This window comes from Osmia bicornis, chromosome 4 (assembly GCF_907164935.1).
Source record: "Osmia bicornis bicornis chromosome 4, iOsmBic2.1, whole genome shotgun sequence".
Classification (NCBI taxonomy): domain Eukaryota; kingdom Metazoa; phylum Arthropoda; class Insecta; order Hymenoptera; family Megachilidae; genus Osmia; species Osmia bicornis.
Genome location: NC_060219.1, coordinates 11,131,369 through 11,151,547, shown reverse-complemented (window position 1 = coordinate 11,151,547; position 20,179 = coordinate 11,131,369). Strand labels below are relative to the sequence as shown.

General features: G+C 41.1%; 2 protein-coding genes across 5 annotated transcripts; one reads left to right on the top strand and one right to left on the bottom strand.

Moving 5' to 3' along the window:
- The first annotated feature begins 191 nt into the window (after positions 1 to 191).
- On the top strand, positions 192 to 2,943 carry LOC114881271 (guanine nucleotide-binding protein-like 1). The gene is made up of 5 exons (XM_029198010.2): positions 192 to 497; positions 574 to 899; positions 976 to 1,621; positions 1,696 to 2,118; positions 2,184 to 2,943. The coding sequence occupies exons 1-5, from the start codon at positions 404 to 406 to the stop codon at positions 2,426 to 2,428; spliced, it is 1,734 nt and encodes a 577-aa protein (XP_029053843.1). The 5' UTR covers positions 192 to 403; the 3' UTR covers positions 2,429 to 2,943.
- Positions 2,417 to 19,233, bottom strand: LOC114881269 (otoferlin-like). 4 transcript variants are annotated; one of them, XM_046285453.1, is made up of 26 exons: positions 18,418 to 19,233; positions 15,251 to 15,309; positions 13,639 to 13,827; positions 13,243 to 13,523; positions 12,751 to 13,018; positions 12,171 to 12,347; positions 11,968 to 12,030; positions 11,527 to 11,611; positions 10,401 to 10,744; positions 9,670 to 9,980; positions 9,306 to 9,549; positions 8,841 to 9,077; positions 8,450 to 8,758; positions 8,179 to 8,331; positions 7,639 to 7,839; positions 7,305 to 7,556; positions 7,122 to 7,172; positions 6,391 to 6,692; positions 5,045 to 6,325; positions 4,808 to 4,978; positions 4,511 to 4,680; positions 4,131 to 4,449; positions 3,851 to 4,049; positions 3,565 to 3,783; positions 3,403 to 3,503; positions 2,417 to 3,268 (listed from the first exon to the last, which is right to left on the bottom strand). In XM_046285453.1, the coding sequence occupies exons 1-26, from the start codon at positions 18,494 to 18,496 to the stop codon at positions 3,088 to 3,090; spliced, it is 6,246 nt and encodes a 2,081-aa protein (XP_046141409.1). In that variant the 5' UTR covers positions 18,497 to 19,233; the 3' UTR covers positions 2,417 to 3,087. The 4 variants fall into 4 exon arrangements, with proteins under 4 accessions (XP_046141409.1, XP_029053840.1, XP_029053842.1 ...); XM_029198007.2 differs by lacking the exon at positions 7,122 to 7,172; XM_029198009.2 differs by lacking the exon at positions 7,122 to 7,172 and having other exon boundaries at positions 7,308 to 7,556.
- Between the last annotated feature and the right edge of the window lie 946 nt (positions 19,234 to 20,179).

Here is a 20,179-nt window from a genome sequence, read left to right as displayed (position 1 = left end):
AAGATTAAAATACTTTTATCACAGTTATATTTTATTTTGTCACTGAATCCCGTACACCATCCTACTTAAAGATTACTTTCATTTATAATATATAATTAATGTTTTTTTCATTTTATATCGATACGCAATTTGAAAACGGTACCTATAACGCTATCTGGCAACAAAAGTCGAAGTTAATGTAAAAAGATTAAGACGATGCGAGTATCGAGGCCGAACTTCGAATTCCGCGTTGGTAAAACAGTTAACGTTTCATCGAAAATTAGGTTGAACAGAAACTGATTCAAGCGCTACCTCAGTTATTGCATTCAACTAAGATCAGTGATTACAGATTTCTCATTGAATACAGAAATCTTTCCCTGGAAAGATTTTATCAAATTTATGAGGTTAAGATAACCAAAAAAAAATGCCACAAGGAACAAGGAAAAAACCATTTAGCGGTAAAGCAAAAAAACAACAATTGCAAGCTAAAAAACAGCGACAGACTTCCACTTTGTTCGGTACGTATGTTGTAATAATAAACAATGAATTGTATGCAATAAATATGTGAAAAAACTAATTATATGTTATAATCAGGAGCTGGAAGTCATACCAGAGATAATGAACAGAGAGCAAATTATGGCGATAACTTGGAATTCTGTAGCATACAAAAGATCAACAAACAACCAAAAGATGACAATTCTTCCAAAAACAGATATGCCTTACAGTTCTTTCAAGAGAGCAAAGAGGAATTAATGAAACGAAGGGAACAAGCTAGACAGAGTATTGAACCTTTATCTCTTAAAGACCAAGAGGTTTCTGATGATTATTTTCCACCAGAAATTGATATTCCCAAAAGACCACCATGGGATTTTAGCATGTCAAAAGCACAGTTAGAAATGAGAGAGCAAAAGTATTTTACTGTAAGCAATTGTAAATCTCACTTAGGTCTATTTACATATAGCTTTGCTATTAGTTCTAATAAGTTCTTGTTTTTAGGAATATGTAAAAGATATGATAAAGTTGAACTCCATCAGTTACTTTGAACTAAATTTAGAAACTTGGAGACAATTATGGAGAGTCTTAGAAATGTCTGATGTTCTGTTAATTATTGTTGACATCAGGTATACCGTGTTAATGTTTCCTCCATATTTATATCGTCACATAACAAATGAATTGAAGAAAGATATGATCTTGGTATTAAACAAAGTTGATCTAGCTCCTCCAGCCTTAGTGGTAGCATGGAAAGAATATTTTAGTAAAATGTATCCTAAATTGCATATTTTGATGTTCACATCGTATCCTACTTACAATTTACGCGGGAACGTAAGCGAAACGGAAGGATTAAAGCAAAGACGTAGAAAAGGAAAATTAAGGATGGCTGCAGAAGGGGCACAAAAATTACTGGATACTTGCAAACAGATTGTCGGAGATAACGTAGATTTGACTTCTTGGCAGAATAAAATTCAGGAAGAAATGCAAATGGAATTTGATTTAGACGACGTTAGTCATAAAGATAGCGTAACAATTGAAAAGGAAGATACAAGTTACTTTGAACACGAACGTTATAAAAACGGGGTTTTAACTATCGGATGTATTGGAACTCCAAATGTTGGAAAATCATCTTTGATGAATGCATTAATGGGTAAACATTGATATTTCATCGAAATGCGAAGAAATGTCGAACGATCAATTATTGATCAACAACGATTTTTGCAGGGAAAAAGGTTGTAAGCGTATCGCGAACACCTGGACATACTAAACATTTTCAAACTATATTTCTTACGAAAACTGTTTGTCTCTGCGATTGTCCAGGACTGGTGTTTCCATCAACGGTACCGAAACAATTACAAATATTAATGGGTTGCTTTCCGATTGCTCAAGTTAGAGAACCGTATACAACAGTTAAATTTCTAGCCGAACGAATAGATGTACCAAAGTTACTGAGCATACAACACCCGGAGAACGATGATACGTGGTCCGCCGTCGACGTTTGCGATGGCTGGGCCTTAAAACGGAATTTCGTAACTGCACGAACCGGTAGATTGGATAGTTACAGAGCAGCTAATTCAATATTGAGAATGGCGCTTGAAGGCAAAATTTGTATATACGTATATCCACCACAGTGGGTCGATAACAAAGGTAATTGTTACCTTTGTAAATTAATTTACATTTTTTCGTGCTTTGTAACACGTACAATTTTCCAGAAAAATGGGAGCAACATCCAGAAGTTGAAATAGTAAGGTGGATTCAAGCTAGAAATAAAGGAGAAGATCCTGCCGACACGGGAAAGGTATATTCGTCATCTGAAGATGAAGTCGACGAGGAAGAAAATTTAGAAAATGAGAAACAACAGAAAGAAGAGGAATCTGATAATTCTGATGATACATCGAGCGAAGAATCAGAAATTCCACGCGTTGTTAATAAATTTGAAGCACTGTCTGCGTATTGATCGAGGAATCGACTGGTTATCGATTACTCTTAAATATATATTTTATTAATTTTTGAGTACATGTTACTTACGTTAGGCTATCTATTTACAACAAGGTAGAGTATAATATTTATAACGAAATGTTTCATAAGTAAAAACGTTATATATATATATTACACGCATTATTGTTCTGCATCTAATATTTTCTAATTATTTATTGTACTGCTGTTTATATACACCTTTGCTTCTGCCATTGTTTCGTTGGTCCACTATACAGCAATAATTTATTAAATTTAGTTGTTGTACAAGAACAACCATTTCTTTTTTATTGCGCTATTCAAAATTCCTTGAAAAGAGAGAACATTTTTCGAGCGATCTAAAATAATAGAGATACAGGATAATCGAACTATTAAGGCCTATCAAATTTATGTGATAAATGCAGTGCAAAGCGGATAAATGTTAAATCTTGAAAAAATATGCTATATACGTTTATGTATACCTGTAACATGCGATATTAAAGCGATTGTTAATACGAATCTATTAGCAGATGAGAAAACTATTTTCTTCAACATTCGAGTCTATGCTTAAAAAATAAAACTGCGAATACAGACACATCAAATTTTGTATCTCTTATCAAAAATATCACGGTCATACCTACGACTGAAACTTGCAAGTCGTATTTAAGCTCCCAATAACTTTTTAACAGAGTAACCAGGTATCGCGTAGAAGAACAATAATACGAGTGCTATTAATCCGATTGTTACGAACGCTTTCAAAATTGCCCACTTGTAATTGTGCCATACAATATATTTGATGGATTTCAAGGGATTCAAAAACCACATGAAAGACGCATCGGGACGCCTGAAACAAGGAAGAAAAATCAAGTAATTCTTGTCATAAAAATCATCGATGCCCTCAGGATAAACGTCGAAGACAAAGAAATTCTGAAATTGAATTATACGAATTTATATTATATTTTTGGATATTATTCTTACTTCGGTTTGTCCAGCGGATCCGGTTCGTTTCTACCATAGCCAGCTGGATTCTTTTCAGCTTCTTCTTTCGTTAACAAATGAATTTCAGCTTCTACTTTACCCTGGTATTTAGAAATTTTTTAATTATTCATGTTCCAGGATCGAACGGAATTAAAAACCTACCGTTAATTCCATGTCTTCGTTCTCCTTCTTCACATAAAACGGCCACCAGCCCTTTATCCGTTTTTGCTTGAAAATATTTACCGTTGGCACAGTACCGTCTGTTTTCAACATACTCAACGTGCAGAGTTTGCTGTTCTTTGCACCCCGAGGAAACCGATTTAAGTCAAGGGTGATAGCACCGAGAAAATCATCAGCAGAAAAATGATCCGCGTCCCAGACCTTAAAGGCGACGATTACAAAAGTGTACGATGCTGAAATTGAAGCGTAAAGTACAAGATTTAATTACTTGTAATTCTAAACGAGCTGGAATCTTGCATTCGGTCTCGTCCCAGCTGAAGAGGCTCTCCTTTCGATTGATGACAATCTTTTCCTCAGCCACCAAATAATCGAACGGAAATATGAAACGCCAATTAAAATTTCCTTCTCCGGTTAAGGATCGATAGTGAATATCCGTCGACTGACAGTCCTCTGGACCTTTCAACCACCTAGCGAATTAACCAGGAATAGGTACATCATCTTCAGCGATTAAATTAATTGATCATTAGCAAAATTATCAAGCGCAATACCCTTTCACGTAAATATCGCTCATCTTTTCCCCGGTGAAGAAGGCATCGTCCTCCAGTACAACATCATCGGTGTTCCAAATAATGATCCTAAGCTCGTAACTCTTTGGTTTTCTCGGTGAAATATCGATCGACGCACCTGGCGAAGGCATGTCCATGGGGAACATGTCGACCCACATTTCCAACTTCCCTTGCTCGATACCAGGCTTCTCTGGATTATAAAGAGGACGCGTTTCCACGTGCTCCGGTACCAAGGCGCAACCAAATCTCGGGAAATTATGCCACTGATGAAGAACCGCCAATGCGAGCTGTTCTTCAATGCCTAACAGAGTAGCGAAAGAAAAATAGGAAACGAACTGGGACGAGGTTTGGATCTTTCTTACCTTTCGTGTGAACATAGAATTCCATTTCTTCGTTCGACAAGGAAAACGTCTTTCTTCCTATAGTTACTTTCCCGTGCGAATACACCGGTCCATCAACCTTTCCCTCTTTACATAATTTCGACAAAATTTGGGTCGGCTTCATCGCGTCTCTCCACTTGTTGTAACCGGATCTGGAATACTTCAATTTCAATAACTATGTCGGATCTCCGGAACGATATCTTTCGAATCGTACGAAATGTTTCCATAGCAGGAACGTAGATTAATTTATCAGGTAAACGTTCCAAGTTGGAAACTCACTCGTCGTATTTCTTGGCTAAACCGCAGGTGGCACGGTGCCTGCTGTAGAATCGGTTCTCCAAATCGATCTTCGTTTCACCGATCATGTCGTCTGCACCGACCAAGTCCCAGTCTAAGACTTGAACGGTTAGCAACGAGTCCTGGGGAAAGGTTGCTTCTACCTCGAAACACCTTGGAAATAAATGACAGGATAAAGATATTACGTCCTCGGGTATCGAAAGATCGATCGGTACGTACTTGCCAAATACAGGATTAAGTTGTTTCGAGACGTAATGTTCCTTGTCGCTGATTCTTTTGCCGCCCAATTGTAGAACAACGTAAGGATCTGCCTTGCCGTTCAAGTCGCAAGGATGAAGATCGTTAGCTTTGACGATGTAGACTCGCACCAGGACGTGGATCGGTTCGTTCGATGGTACACCTTGAAAGAAACCGTACTGGGGATCGAATCCCATCACCGTATGATCAATCAAGTCCCTGGGAAGAGGCCATTTGTAAACCTTCAAAGCACCCTTGAAGCTTCCAACTATCCTGGACTCGTCTTCGGGCTCGTCGCCGGTTTTCTTTCCTCGATACAACTCGAACGTGTGCAACCATTCCTTGAATTGTTCGAATTGTGGCTGAGCCTCCAATTCGTTCGGATAAATTTTCAACAACGCCGTCTTCGGGAATTTCTGATACGTTTGCTTCGGACTGATCTTCGAGACGAACCTCGCCGCGTTCGCGGTGGATTTTAGGCCGAACAGTTTCTTCGTGGCAACGCCGGGACTCCTCTCACCCGAGAGGTTCATTTGAGCTTGAGAGTAATTCTCCTCCAAATACATCGGCACGGTGCCGTTTGATTGGGCAGGGAACATTGGTTTCTCCTTACGGAGTTCTTTGTTCTCTTCTATCATCGCCTCGACCGAGGCGAAGTACTTCGTCCACCAGTCCTGGCAGCCGTCCTCGTCATCGAAGTTCGAGAAATCACCTGTGCTTTGATCGTTGACCAAGCTTTGCTTCTTTCGTATGTTCTGTTCCGTCTTGTCTCTCTTCGTTGGCCAAGCCAGCTCTAAACCTAAGGTAATGGTCGTGTCTCCGTTACTGAACTCGACGTCTGTCAAAGACTCTGGTAGAGAACTCTGATGATATTTCGTTTTCGATGTGTCGAAACCTGCCGTGTATTGCTGTAATTGATAGAGATTCTTCTTACGATCCTCGGCATCCTTGGCCTTCTTCGTTTGCGGACAGTACATGTATTTGTGAATGGAGTTAATCGTATGGGTGCCGACCAGAGTGTACCGTCCGAAGCTTCTACAGTCGACAGCTCTGATCGTTAACGGCGGACGATACAATTCCTGTTCCGGTAGCTCGAGTTCCAAAAATTTGATCGGCGTGTTGAAGTTTGGGTTCTTCTTCGCGTTCGCTATAACCGAAGAGTAGAGGATGTGACCGGCACATTCGACGTCCACGCGAGGCTTGTCCACGGTCATCAAGTGTATCCTCTTCAGGTCTCGCAAACCCCAGAACAAAACCTCGATTCTGCGACAGATAGCCAGATAGCTCGAAGGATGTTAATTATTTTCCCCTGCATCGACGCTACTTACCGATACTTCGATAGGGTCGGCCGGATGCCAACCGGTACCGGAAACATAGGTCCTTGGTCCAGGAGAGAGGTGGTCGTTTGCGGCAATCTTTCCTTCGGGTCTGGTAACGTTGGAAAACCGTAATCCTTCGTTGAAGGATATTCGAGCAATTCGAAAACAGCGAGGAGCTCGCCAGCTCTTGCCGCACCTCTGCTCACGTCGTACCATTCCAACGACGGTGGAAATTCTGGTGGAGTGTAAGATTCCGAGGCGAGTTTTACGTGAGGTCGCGCGACAGCTCGTCCTATGTACTCTGATTTTCCCTGAAACGTCACCGGTTCGTCTTGCAATCTTTTAACAATTTTCACCAATTATCGAAAAAAGATTCTTTTCAAATCATGTACGTCCTTGCTAATAGATGACGGATATGTTGTGAAACAATAAATTTAAATAATAACGTTTCGTTTCGGGATCGTCTGCCCCAGGCGCCTATAATCGCATGCCGGGGGACCGCTAGCGAGAACGGGTTCAATCCCGCTGCCACCTAGCGGTCGCCCGAACTAAGGGTGCCCGGGGAGACTTCCCCCTCCACTAAACGCCTACGCAATGATACACTGTTCGATACCAAAAAAAGAATAAGTTGACAGCATGTTTCGTGCGTATACGTGTTACCTATGGTGATCGAGTTGTGTGGCATGTAGTGAATCGTGTGATTCGATACCGTATGAATGTCGTATATATTGTATACAAACTGTTAAAGCAGAGTCCTCATGCAGTGTTATGTCCATAGTAACAAAATGACTCTGTAAAAAGAGAATCAGAAGAAGATAAAAATCGATGCGTTTAATATCTGTAAACTTGTATCGGGACGACTAAATAGAAGAATAGGCAGAACTTGGAAAATAAAATGAAATTCTACGATCTTTCGGACGTACCACTTTATCCTGATCGAAGATCTCGATGACGATCGATGGTGGATCCTTTTTTATCTCTTCGGCAGTGCCGTAGATCAAAATGTCGTCGAAAAGTAGAAGCTCGTCCCAGGTGGGGCTCAAAGTTTCGTCGATCACTTGCGTAGACTTGCAAAACTCGCCGCATATTACTCTAGCGAATGGATCGGAAAGACCGGATGCATCGCTGCCGATCAAAGATCGGGCTTGATACATATGCGCTCTTAACTCGAACTTCTACTCGATATAATTATTACAAACAAATTTAGTCCTATGAAACTTGTTTCTATTCGTTACCGAAGAAAAATCGGCCACCTACGTGTTTCTCGACGTAATGAATAATGGTAGGCGGTAGAGCACGAGGTCGGTCCACGTTTTTCACCTCGTGACTGATCTCGTATCCCTTTGGTAAACCTTGGATAAAGTACTTTTTGTGCTTCAAGATACCCATCCACATGTAAATTTGCAATTTCGTTTGTATCGCCCAGCCGGAAGGCCCGAATCTCTTTTTACCTGGAAGCTGCCGATACGCTACGTCAATTACAACGCTATTACGATCTTAGAAGCACTCGTGAACGAGGTGTAAATAAAATTAGATAGGTAAATAGACGGATAGAAGAGGGAAGAGAGAAAGCGGATTTAAAGGGTCAAAGTACAACAGGTGGTAGAAAAAAATAGCGAGGTAAAGTTCATCCGGTTATTTGAAAGCGAAGTAAGAGAGATGTAACGAGCAGAGAGAGGGGAGTGATTAGAGAGTAAAGAAATTAAGGGGATTAAGAGAAAGTAGATGACAGGTCATAGGCTAACGACGTTGGTAAGCGGCTAGACATTTAGTCGCTAAAAATCGAAACTGACATACTTTGAGAAACATCGTTTGCACTTTGCCGCAAGACTTGCCGCACTCCTCGTCGACGATAGAGTAGATCAAATCTCTCCCAGGTATTCTTTGATAAGCCACCCTTCTTCCGGAACTGATCACCCAAACAAAAACATCCGGCAAAGAATCTTGAGGCTGAAAAGTGACTACCTTTTAATACGGAAGGATCAAAGCGTTTTAAAATATAAAAATACGTAACTAATAAACCCAGAATGAAAGAGCCCTTTTATTTTCGACAGAGTCCGATACTCACATCCTCGAGAAGAAACTTTAATTTCTGCAGGTAACCCTGAGCAGTCTTCAATCTTTCCTTGAAGCTACTTTTAGTGACCACCGCTTTGAGATTCCTCGACATGATTCCAATATTCTCCAGTTCCCTTTGACACAGCTTCGTTCTTTCTTTATCGAGCTTCGTTTTTCCAACCCCCGGTCCAGTGAGGCTTGATTTGCTGATACTCACGTATCGATTGCAATTGCTGCTCAATTCCTCCAGGGTGGACTTTAATATTTTCTCACCGGAGCAATCGTCCACGTGCAACTGCGTCTCTGACAATCCTTCTTCCTGATGGAGATCGAAAACCGGATGGTGATTGTAAATTAGATTCGATCAACTGGCGATGAAATAATTTCTTTCTTTGACTTACCAGTTTGTCAGCAATTTTACCAATGATATTACTGTTGTACATTCTACGCCTGTAGTCAGGCCAGATGCTCCTAACGTGGAGACAAGGTTTGTCGTCCCAGTAGGGTAAGAAATAATAAATTTTATCGTGTGTCATCGGTTTGGAAGCTGGAGTGGTGCTCTGCCATGATCCGCTCAACACTTCCTGCAATTCTTCTTGGTCTCCGCTGGTTCCACTTTTTGGTCCCAGCTCGCACATCTGTCACCGACAAATTCATTATTTCCAATTTCCAACTTTTATCGTAATTAAGAGAAAACGAGTTTATCGTAATTGATTGTAAGAGAAAAACAAAGTTAACAAAATAAACTTTGTTTTAATTATTCATCGTTCTTCGGTTATTCGGTCAATCGGTCACGCGGTTCGGTTTATTCATCGATAATTCGTACCTTCCAACCCTTCCCGCCCCTTAGTTTCCCTATTGCTTACTTTGGAGCTTTCGTTGTGACCATCCAAAGCGTTGCCCGCGTTTCCTATGGATAACTCGAAGTACATCGGTTTATCTCCGAGCTTCTTATCGATCATCGTGGCGTCCATTATCGTGGCGAACAGGAAGAATTCTTCGTTCCTTGCGTAAGCTAATTCATTGATGGGCACCGTAGGCTCGACTTCAACCTCCGACTGAGCTATTTCGATGTTGTCGCTTATTTCCGTTCTGATTGCTATTAGTAATCTGAAATAACAGAATCAATTTATTCGAAATTGAGACCTTCGAAATTTCATTTCATCTTTAATTTTCTGGCGAAAAGAAGTAAAAGACATAATTCATAAATACACAAAACCGAGCAAATACCTTGCTCTGTAAGAGATTCCTTCGCCCAGTCCAACGTTCAGGGTTGAATGTTGATCGATGAGACTATAATCTCGGATGCTTCCATAAAAGTGAATGAACGCCGGTCCGAATGTGGGTAGAAAACCTTTCTCCCCGTCGTTGCTGATTTGTTTCAAATCGACGAAATGAGTACCGATCACTGTAGCGTGTACCGGATCGTTGTCGCACAGCTGGATTTTAATCCTTTGACAAAGGGGTGGGAACATTTCCGAGAAAACGATTTGCTCGTTCCAAACTGGCGCGTAACTGTGCCGTTTAACGCTTGTTTTGCCCTGGATCGCGTAAGGAACTTGTTTAAAACTTTGTCAATTTGCGAACTATGTTTATTCGCGAGGAACGATTCGTTTATTTTGAAAGTTAAGCCAATTCGTTTACGACCGTTGAGTAGACGGGAAATCTTTTTAAAAGTACACGCGTCGAATCGATAAAATAAATCTTAGCCTCGCCTAAGCAAATACTCGAGATTTCTCATGAGAGACCGGTGACATAAATGTGCGACAACCGTAAGTTTTCATTTTATGTGCCATCAAAAAGTACAATGATCACTTGTCACGTACAGCCAACGTATACGATTCGAATTAAGTTATCGTTGCGAAAACTTTTCCTTAGACTTGTAAATAAAGCGTCGCAATATTTCAAGAGCAAAGGGGCTAGTTGTCGGAATAAACGGAATCGAATTCGATTGATCTTACCGTCAATCCAGCGAAGGACACTTGAACGTAAGGATCGACGAGATCCTTGATTTCCCCTGTAAAGGCTTTCTTCACGTTCGCCATGATGCTGCTGTTCATCTTCGGCAGCCCATCGGCCCTGTACACCTTTACGATAAACTTTGCCCTTTGTCTCTCGATAGGCACACCGTCCGGAAGCAGAAGATTCCCCTCGATATCGTCCTCGTCTTTCTCGCTCTTTGGCGGAATTTTCACGGTGTCGCCTTTCCCGATCACGCTTATGTCGCACTTTAAATAACCCTTTGGACCGCCGGCCACGTCGTCCGGATCCGTCAGCAGCGCCCATTTATGGTAAAATTGGTGATCTACGGAGCGAAACGCGAGCGTTATTACGAGAATCAAGCTGAAAATCCTCCGACAACACGGTAACACGAAAAGAGACAAGAGAGTTCGAAGCGAGGAAACGTATCGCGACACCATTTACAGAAGAAGATTTATGAATATGCGAGACAAAGGTGCAACCCAGCAGTCATCCGCTTCCGATCAGTCCTTTCGAGATATACTTACATTTAATTTGAAATTCTTCTACGAGAAAAGCGAATCGTGATTCCAAGCTACAGAAGCGGCATGACTTGGAAACCTTAAGCGATATGCGTGTGAAAATATCGGAAGACGCATGCGAGATTAAAAAATGAGATGCCACGTTTTGATGTTGGTTCTCCAGCAGGTGGTTTCCGTGCTCCTTTTCGTTTTCCTTCGTCTAGAGATGGTAAGATAACGAAGGGAACCAGATTCGTAATGTTTCGTGTCCTAAATGAGAAGGAGAAAGATCGCTGATCGGATAAAGAACATGCACGATGATAAAAGTCAATTGATTGCCTGTTGAATCAACATTTCTAACGTTGTTCATGACGGATGATTAGCGTAAAATTTACACAGGGTGTTTCGTAATATAGAGGAGCGAAAAATTGGGAAACTATATTATATTATTGAAACGAAATTCAGATTTACGAGACAACCTGTATATCTTGTACGCTTCCTTGGATTCTTGATCTTTTGTCATGGGCTCGATAAACAGTGAGAGACAGTTATTAATGATCAGGAATGTAGTCTTTGGAGTTCCTTTCGGACGTTTGAAAAATTGTACCTGGTTGTGCCCATACAGTCGCGATGTCTAATTTAAAGATGCCCAGGGTTAGATTAGCGCGTAAGAGATTCCGCGATTGCTGCACCTGCGTATCAGTAGAACTTGTTCACTTCAAATAATTTTTATCCGTCTCGTCTGTTAACATCGAACACGTAAACTTCTCTTTTCAGCTTAGGAGCTACCTGTTCCCAAACAGCTGGGCTACAGGTATCGAAAATTCTAAAAATTGCTGTGCATCGAAAACTTTACAAAGCGAATTCCATCGATTTTCGATCACCGAAAACCGTGATCCCGTGTTCTGTATAAAAGGCAAGCGCGATTAGCGGTTTGCGATTTAATCACAGCACATTATCTACATTATTTTCTCGACAAGTATCAGCATCCTAACTTATCTAAAATAGCAGCTCTATAGAATCGAGAAGATTCAAAGGATCGACTTACCGATAGGGTGATGATCTTGTCGAACAGCATTACAGGCGGCATGTGAAAATCGAAGACAAAGTACTGAAAATCAAAGAGATGTACTTTGTGACAAAGTGGGATACGTATCGAGTGCAGCAGATTTCAATTACGATTATTAAGGACGCGGTCGTTCAATTCAATTGATCAATTTGTTACTTTATGGATGTGAAAGCGAATCTCACCTCGTTGTAATACGGACAATTTGTAGATTCTTTGACGCTGGTGTACTTTCGTTGATCACCTATTTGCACGCAAACCACAGGATCCATGTTCAGACCCGCCAATTGTCTAGCTTCGATAATGGTGATGCAAACTTGATAATCTTGCGCCTTCAACGCGGTTTGTCCCGTGTCGGTGGTCTGTAAAAGATAAACGAACACATCGACGTTGTGCGCTGGTTTCTAAAAAAGTTCGCCTTAGAAAAGTCTATCGATTCGAACACGACCGAGTTAATTCTTATGCAAGACCTGTTACTCAATTGGTCCCGCAATTTGCTTATTTCCTTTCTTTTCCTGTCGGGAAACGATGCCACCCTTTTCAATGCACTTCGTTTTATTTGCACTCGAGCCCCTTGAGACACCCTGACGCGGAATGAATTAACGAGCGACGCGACCGTTCGTTAACGTCACTTCCACCCTACCATGAAAAGCTGTGATGAAAGAGAAAAATAAGAGCCGTGCGATAAACCGACGATCGGCAACTATCGATCGCGAAAGAAAAAGAAAGGAGACGAAAATTAGGAGGAGAGTACTTTGCTCGAACCTTCGGTTTTGGTTTCTTCGCGGGCCTGGCAATCGCCTCCTGCGGTTCCGACGGATTCGCGCTGACCTGGCTATCGTAGTCGGACGCGTTCGATTCCAAAGAAGTCATCGAGTTTGCCCTGGAAGGTTCGTTGGATGTTGCGCAACTCGAGTCTCTTCTATCGAGCAATTCCCTGGTGTCCGAGCCGCTGTCGCAAGATCGAGTTCGCGGTGGTCTTTGCTTACCCAGCTTCATGAAAGACCGCATACTCTTCAACGTAGAGCTTCTACTGTTCGAACAGAGCGAGTTTAAATTGTCGGAATTAAAAACGATCCGAAATTTTAGGGTCGAAAGAGGGTATCAAATATTAAAAAGAAACAGTATCTCTATCTTAACGGCTTCCGTCGGAGGTTTCCAATTTCTCGAGAAGAAATAATAGGAAGCTGGATACTAGGAAGGTAAATACGTAAGAAATCCGAGAAGCCGTATCGAATTATCGAAAATGTGTCTCACCTCTTACGTTCCGGCGATTTCTCGGCAGCCGACAACGAACTACCCCTCTGTAGGAAACCCCTTCTGGAGCTTTTCTCGGGGCTGTGCCAAGAACCCTTCCTCTTACCGCTGCCAGAACCGCTGTTGGCTTGGTCGAGGCATTTCTCGAGATTCGCGATATTCTGTTCGATGTCTATCAACATCTGTTGCTCGTCCTCCATTATTTCGGACGGCTCCATTATTTCCGACGGGCTGCAGCTTCCATCGGGAGGGTTGTATCGAATTTCGAAGCAAACGACAGCCTACGGAATTTTATTCGTTTATAAATTAAGGGGAGAAGTCAAGTATCCAGAGCGTGATACTCGAATTAACACAGAACGGAATTAAACGTGGAAGCAGATAGAGCTTTCAACGTACCGGAAGAGGTTTGTTATTGAGGTCTACCAAGGAATCGGTGATAACGATTCGTCCTTCTCTCGCGACAGTTTGCAGAACCAAGCCGTACTTTGCGAGCACCTTCTCGTTTCGGAGAACTCCTCGCGAAACCACTGTCAATTGCAGTACTTCCGCTTCGTCGACCGGTCTGCCCAAATTCCAGATGAAACTCTGCAACAAGAATTGAAACTTCGGGAGAGAGAAAGGGTAACTTAATTCAAGATTTAAGCTTACGTTGATCGTTCGTCGACGCGTTATGTCACGAGCAATCAGAAGCATAATCGAGGGATATTCGAAAGCGTTAACCGTATACCGGGGCAACATAATGGATCGCTGATTTTACGTCACTCAGTTCGGATCGTGTGAAATAGCTTTGAAACTTGAGTGATATATGGAGCCGGCGATCGTCGAGGTAGTTAAGATACCAGCTCTAAAACTACTCAAAATCGGTTTTCGTCTCGATCGACTTGATAACTAGGTCACCGCTAATTTTCCGCTTTCCTTTCGTACAACTCCTGGCTAGCAATTTGTAAGCGGAGCAGTCGTTTATTGCTCGATATGTTATGATAAATTACGTAGTCGTAATGTTTTTAGATAGAGCTCATAGTGACCCGTTTTTGAATCGATCCTCTTATCACGCAGTTTTTTCTTTTCCTCGATCGAATTGTCTACGAGCGCAATCAACGCGGGTAATCGACCGAAAAGGGTTAATAATTCGTATTAAACCGTGCCGTGTCACGTTTTCACTGAAGCCAACGGGATGATTAACGAGAAACCTACGTGTCCGAAGCATACCGCGTCTGTTAAATTAGGAAATTTATTCAAGGAATACATTTAATACGCTTTTCGTATATTTCGTAGCCAGTTTCGGTTTAAAAAAGAGACATGCGAGCGCTAAAAATAAAGCAAAACTAGCTTCACATGAGTATTTACCTTATATAAAGAGCATTAAATCGCAAAAACGTTTTCGTAAACAACTTTTTAATCGAGGAAGAAAAAGTGGGTCAAGATAAGCGGCTGATATACAAGATATTCATTGCTCAGCCGTGCAATTTAGTCTGTTCGTTTGCCTCTTGCAACGAAAATTTCAGCTCCACGAGAGTTTCCAAATACAAACGTAGAACTCGATGCAAATATATTCATCTAGAGCCTGTTATGACTGTGTAAAATGAATACCGTTCGGTCTCTGATTCGAGCACGCCAGTATATAATATTGCAAACGTGCACAAAATTTGTATGAATAATGAAAGGAAGCAGGTTGTTCCGGAGACTTGCCCGGTTCGAATGAAAACGTAATGCGTTTTCATCGTTTTCGAACAAATTTTCATTATTCGAAAAGCTAAATTGCTTTTGAATAAAAAAGCACTGCTACTGACTTTTTCAGAATCTGGTCACTGTACATTTTGTGATAAAAATCGTGTAAAACATTTCTGTGATATAACCAATTAAAAATTTTTTTTTTCGTTTTCAAACAGAGTTGCAAAGTACTTGAATGAGTTTAAACGAGCAGCGTATTTGATTCGTTAATGAGCGTCCGCATAAAAAGTGTAAAGGGATTTATAAACGCTATAGAAAGATTCGTACTAAATCTTACCTCCTCCACCGCGATGTGATCTCCGTTTTCTTCCAAACATTTCGAGTAATGAGAAACACCTGTAAAGGAAAACATTGTTATTTTTATCCTAGGATCGATTCGAGTTTTTTCGATGAATAAATTTGCCGAATAATATGCGAAAAAACCGCGAACCTTAGCATAAGAAGCAAAGAATGTAAAGGAGCGTTCGTTTCACGATAAGTACTGGATGCACGTAAAAGCCAGGGGAAAAGGAAAATAGGATTTTCAAAAAGGTACTTCAGTGCAAGCTAAAAACATTTTAGAATTCCTGACAGCCAGCCATGGAAAGCTTTCACGTTGTTACGATTCGTTGTACGCTGATTATTTCGTAAATGGTGGTCGAAAATTTTCAAGGTAAATTCACAAAATAAATTCGCGTTCGATCTACATACTTTTTTAAGTAGCTACTTATAATATAGATACACCCGTGAAAAACGATCTGTGCTTTTAATTATTCTCATCTAACTATAAGTAGTAACTTAAATCATTGAGATTTTATGAAAGAACTTTTATGCTCCATAAAAATTGTTTAATCTCGCGCAGCCTGCGATCAATTTACAGCCAACTACGATGCCCTACTTTTTAACAAAAATATGGCTGCACAGGTCAGATTTTTCTATAGGTATAATAAAAGGTTCGCGAGCATGGAATAATTGAAATAACGCAGGTCGTCAAATTGTTAAGTATTCTCTTTTGATCCACTCCCAGCTCTTTGACAGAGGAAATCTTCAAGTCGCGTTCTCCGTATTCCTTATTAATGAATGACTTAAAAGCGGACATTTACTACTTCGTTTAACTTTTCATCCAGTCGAGCTTCCATTTCCAACGAAGCTCAACAGAGGCTAAAGTTTCCCACGCAAACACGCGTTCACTATTTTTCTTGTTAGCAACAAAACGTTGCACGCAATCTCTGACCCTACACCAGGCTCGGCGTTCGTTACCAGAGGATGTTATTTACGTTAAAGCTGTCGTTGGGATTACAAAGTCTCATTTGCCCTAGAAATTCACGCTTTACTCCTCTCTAGCGCGGAACACTTTGTGCACGAGATTTGCTCAAAGAGCAAAGGAGGCAAAAGTATCAGTCTACCTAGACAGAGAAATTATACCCACTTTACACACCCGAACAAACAATAAACCCCTGCCCTTTCTAATGCTCCCCTATATTTCCTGACAATTTCCAAGTATTCACCCCTCGAGCTCGATTTCATAACTTTTTATCTTTTTTTGTTGCGATAAACGAGGCAACGAATTTCGGTCGAGTGATTAAAAAAGTAAAGAAACAATAGCGGTAATTATTTTGATAGGCAAATTAAAACGATGATACAATCAACCCGTTAATCTAGGAAATCAGAGAAAAAACTGCCCAAAGGTTTTAAAGGGGTCGAGCAGAAAATCTCGCGACGGAAAAGTTGATGTCACGCGAGCTCGAGGACTCGGTGAACTAGGGCAGTCATGATTAAATGAAAGTTTAGCCAACAGGAGTGCAGGTGACCGACTAACGATTCATCGTTAACCCTGTTAAATTCGCCTACGAATTTACCTTTAAGTTGCTGCACGGTCCCGGGAGATAACCGGACCAACTAACCACCGACTGCCTCATTTAACCCTATGTTCAGCAAGTTTCCTAGATGTATCCTCCAGATACTTACGGGTTCCATCAAAAACAGATGCACACTACGGAAGTTGCAAACTGTCTTTTATCAATGCGCATCCATTTTGACGTGTCCTGTATACGTGAAATCGTGCGTTAATTCGCGTGTACTAAACGGATTACCAATATTTCCCTTCCGACCGCTAATTGAACGATTAACGCCTGTTTCCCCCCGGTTTCAGGCGAAGCTGCTTATCGAAACGCTGCAAATTGACGAGCAGCTAGACTCGTCTCGAAAAAATCAATCGCGTTCAGAATGAAACATTCTCGTTTCACAGCGGGCTGTGGAAACAAGTTAACGATCCACGAAACGTCAATCAACTCGTGGCTATCTCCACGAGAGGATGGAACGAGATATCTGCGCCAATTGAAGTGTAAATCAATTTCTGAAGGAATTATGCAAACCGTATACACTTCTTCTCGCGTACCATGCGATATCGCTTTATCATATCCGCCTTTTTTCCTCTCCACAGTTACGGTTACGTTTTTATAGCGTTACTCGTCAACATCCGCACATGTTCGTTTCCACCATTGCAGTCGATAGAAGTGTAGAATGGCCATTTCCACTCTTGCCAGTATTAAAGTGGATTTATAGAGGAGAGTAAAAAAAAAAATTTTATTTATTTAACAAAAAGAGATGGGATTTTATATGTTCTTGCTGGAACGGTTGCTGGAAATGCAAATACAGATAACAGGCTTGCGTGGGTGGGTATTAAATATAGTGGTGTGTTGTAATTAGTTCAACCTAGACAGCGCTACGATATCAACAGTGCTCAACAGTTTGTGGTTAGCGATATAATTAGTTAAAGGAATAAAAGTTACCCGATTCCGATTCAGTGTGAATTTCACAGACCATAATAACGTTCTAAAGATTAAATGTCGTGAAAACCGCTTGTAAATTAAACGCGATAATACGGTAAGTACCCGTTGCTCTGGAAAAAGCATTTATTTATAGAAAAACTAATTTTAATCGATACCTCTGATTAACCTCGCGATAATTAACAAAAAATTCCTTACAATCGAAAGTAAACTTTTCAACTGGTGGATTACTTAGATTAGAAAATTGTTGTGAAAAGGCTCGTTATTCTGCACGCAACATTGGTTATTTCCTAGTATCGATCTTGTAATTGATTTAAACTTTCGATACTTCGGACGCAACCTTATTTCCAGAAGTATTCGCACTTCGCAGCACTTTTCCTATGCTGGTTTGCACGTTAAACTACTTTGGTAATTAAATTTCAAATCTTTTTAAGTGATATTTTATGCTTTCGTTTTTTCGTCCCGTTAACGACCCAGCTACTTAAAGCATCTTTTATTCCCTGAAGAAGCTTGGCATAAAATATTCATCTCCTATTAAATTTGAAAGCGTATGTGTATACATATGAAATGTAGCTAATTAGGATAAAATATTCAAATTCGAATCGAGCGTTGCTATGACGTTAAGGGAAAATGTCAAAGTAACTTTCAGTCATCGACGTTTCAGTCTGAAACTTACCCCGGAAGTCAACCTTCACGACCTTGTCCCCCCTGTACTTCAATCCTTGAAAGTTCTTCACAGTAACGACCAGCGCCATTCTTCGTTTACCTACTCCACCGATTTAATTCGCGAGAACTTTAATATTGGTAAACGTTACGCGTTCCAGGATAATCGAACGGTCGCGTTGTATCGCATGGTTGGCCCGTTTCGTCGGTCATCCCGCGATTTCCTCTCGTTGGTTCAAGGGTGGCTTCGATTTACCAAGGTTTTCAGTAAAGATCCGTGGAAATTGGTGATCCCGAGACCGGTAGTCGTAGGAAAGGAACGAGCGTGTACGCGAGTCGGGCGACCGACAGCTTCGCACTGGCTCGTGTTCGCGCCTCGAACAACCCCCGTGTCCTGGCCGCCCTACCCGTCCTTCCCATCCTTACCAACCTACCCTAACCCGAACCTGCTATCCTGGAGAACTAGCGCAGGCGCCACTTGCCTCGTTCATCGCACATGTACATTATCGTTCAGAAATATCCGAACACCTGGTACCGTTTCAAGCAACGGTACCGTGTGAGTAGCCATGAATGATGTGAATTTCTGAATGAAAGTACCTTTTTCTTCGCTCGCTCGTAAATCAGATTATCAATTAACACCTCGAATGGAACAGTAAAAGTAGAAGCGGGTAGTAAATTATTTTCTGCTGCGCGCCGATAGTAACATTAACAAACTTGGTGAACTTAATGTAGATCGTACGGAATGAAACTTTTTTACAGGAATAAGGAAGCGTAAAAATACTTGTGGACGATAGTGTACACCGTATCACGCGTCATCGGCGCAGGTATCCACCACCTCCTTTCGCCCTCCTCTTCGCTCACCCTTGTGTCGGAGGGTGCTTGCATTAGCTCGCCGTAATCGGTGACGTGTGTTTCCTGAAACTAAGAAATTGTTCGAATAGTCAGCATACGGATGCAGGAAAGCGAACTGGTTGTTCCAGACCGTTCGTTACCGAAATTCCTCTACCAACCCGTACACATGCGTGGAATAACGCAACTCGTACGAACGCTCGTTTCAAGGGAGGCTATAAAAGATGCCTACTCTCGTTTTAACCGAGTTTTCTAGCCAATAGGTTTCAATAAAGTCGGAGGTCAAGTACATCGGCAAGCGGCTGCAAAAGCATTTTCAATTACTTTTACGGGGTTTACGATAAATCGTAATTATTTTTCAATGTAGCGATTGGAAAGCTATAATCGACTATCGCTGTCCAGCACGAAACAACCTGTGGCTACCGGTACTTGTTATAATAAAATAAAAATTCTTTCAAAGGATATTAATACAGAAGATATTACCTTTAATTAATTAAAGGGTTGTTTCCTCGAAATTCCAGTCGAACGAGAATGATGAGTGCTGTCGTTTTCAAAACGTGGATACGAGCTCATACATTGATACGTGCTACTAATATGATTGGAATCGTGAGTGGAATTGAGAGGACGCAACGCACATTTCCGATTGATGGCTAAATATATTTCCTTCGTCTATCGAGCTTGTACAATCTGTTGCGAATTTGAATTGGAAATGTGTCACGATTCGTTTCGTAAGATTTCAATAAAATGATTAAACGGTGTAAGGTAGCCGAAGTGAATTTCAGTTTATCCAGGTATCAGGGGATAAACTAAAGATTCAAATAAAAAACGAGCACGATAATCGAATTAACATTCATTTTTTTTCTTTTTTACCGAGTTATTTTAAGAAAGGTGTTCTTGAGATATGTTGCGGGTAAATCAATAATGGA

Bases quoted from the DNA above. Each gene is read 5' to 3' on its own strand.
- LOC114881271 (XM_029198010.2), top strand. From the start codon at position 404: ATGCCACAAGGAACAAGGAAAAAACCATTTAGCGGTAAAGCAAAAAAA. The intron at 900-975 runs GTAAGCAATTGT...TCTTGTTTTTAG, and splicing joins GAGAGCAAAAGTATTTTACT to GAATATGTAAAAGATATGAT. The intron at 2,119-2,183 runs GTAATTGTTACC...ACAATTTTCCAG, and splicing joins ACAGTGGGTCGATAACAAAG to AAAAATGGGAGCAACATCCA.
- LOC114881269 (XM_046285453.1), bottom strand. From the start codon at position 18,496: ATGGCGCTGGTCGTTACTGTGAAGAACTTTCAAGGATTGAAGTACAGG. The intron at 13,524-13,638 runs GTACGTTGAAAG...AAAATTCCGTAG, and splicing joins TCAATAACAAACCTCTTCCG to GCTGTCGTTTGCTTCGAAAT. The intron at 12,031-12,170 runs GTGAGATTCGCT...TTTGATTTTCAG, and splicing joins ATTGTCCGTATTACAACGAG to TACTTTGTCTTCGATTTTCA.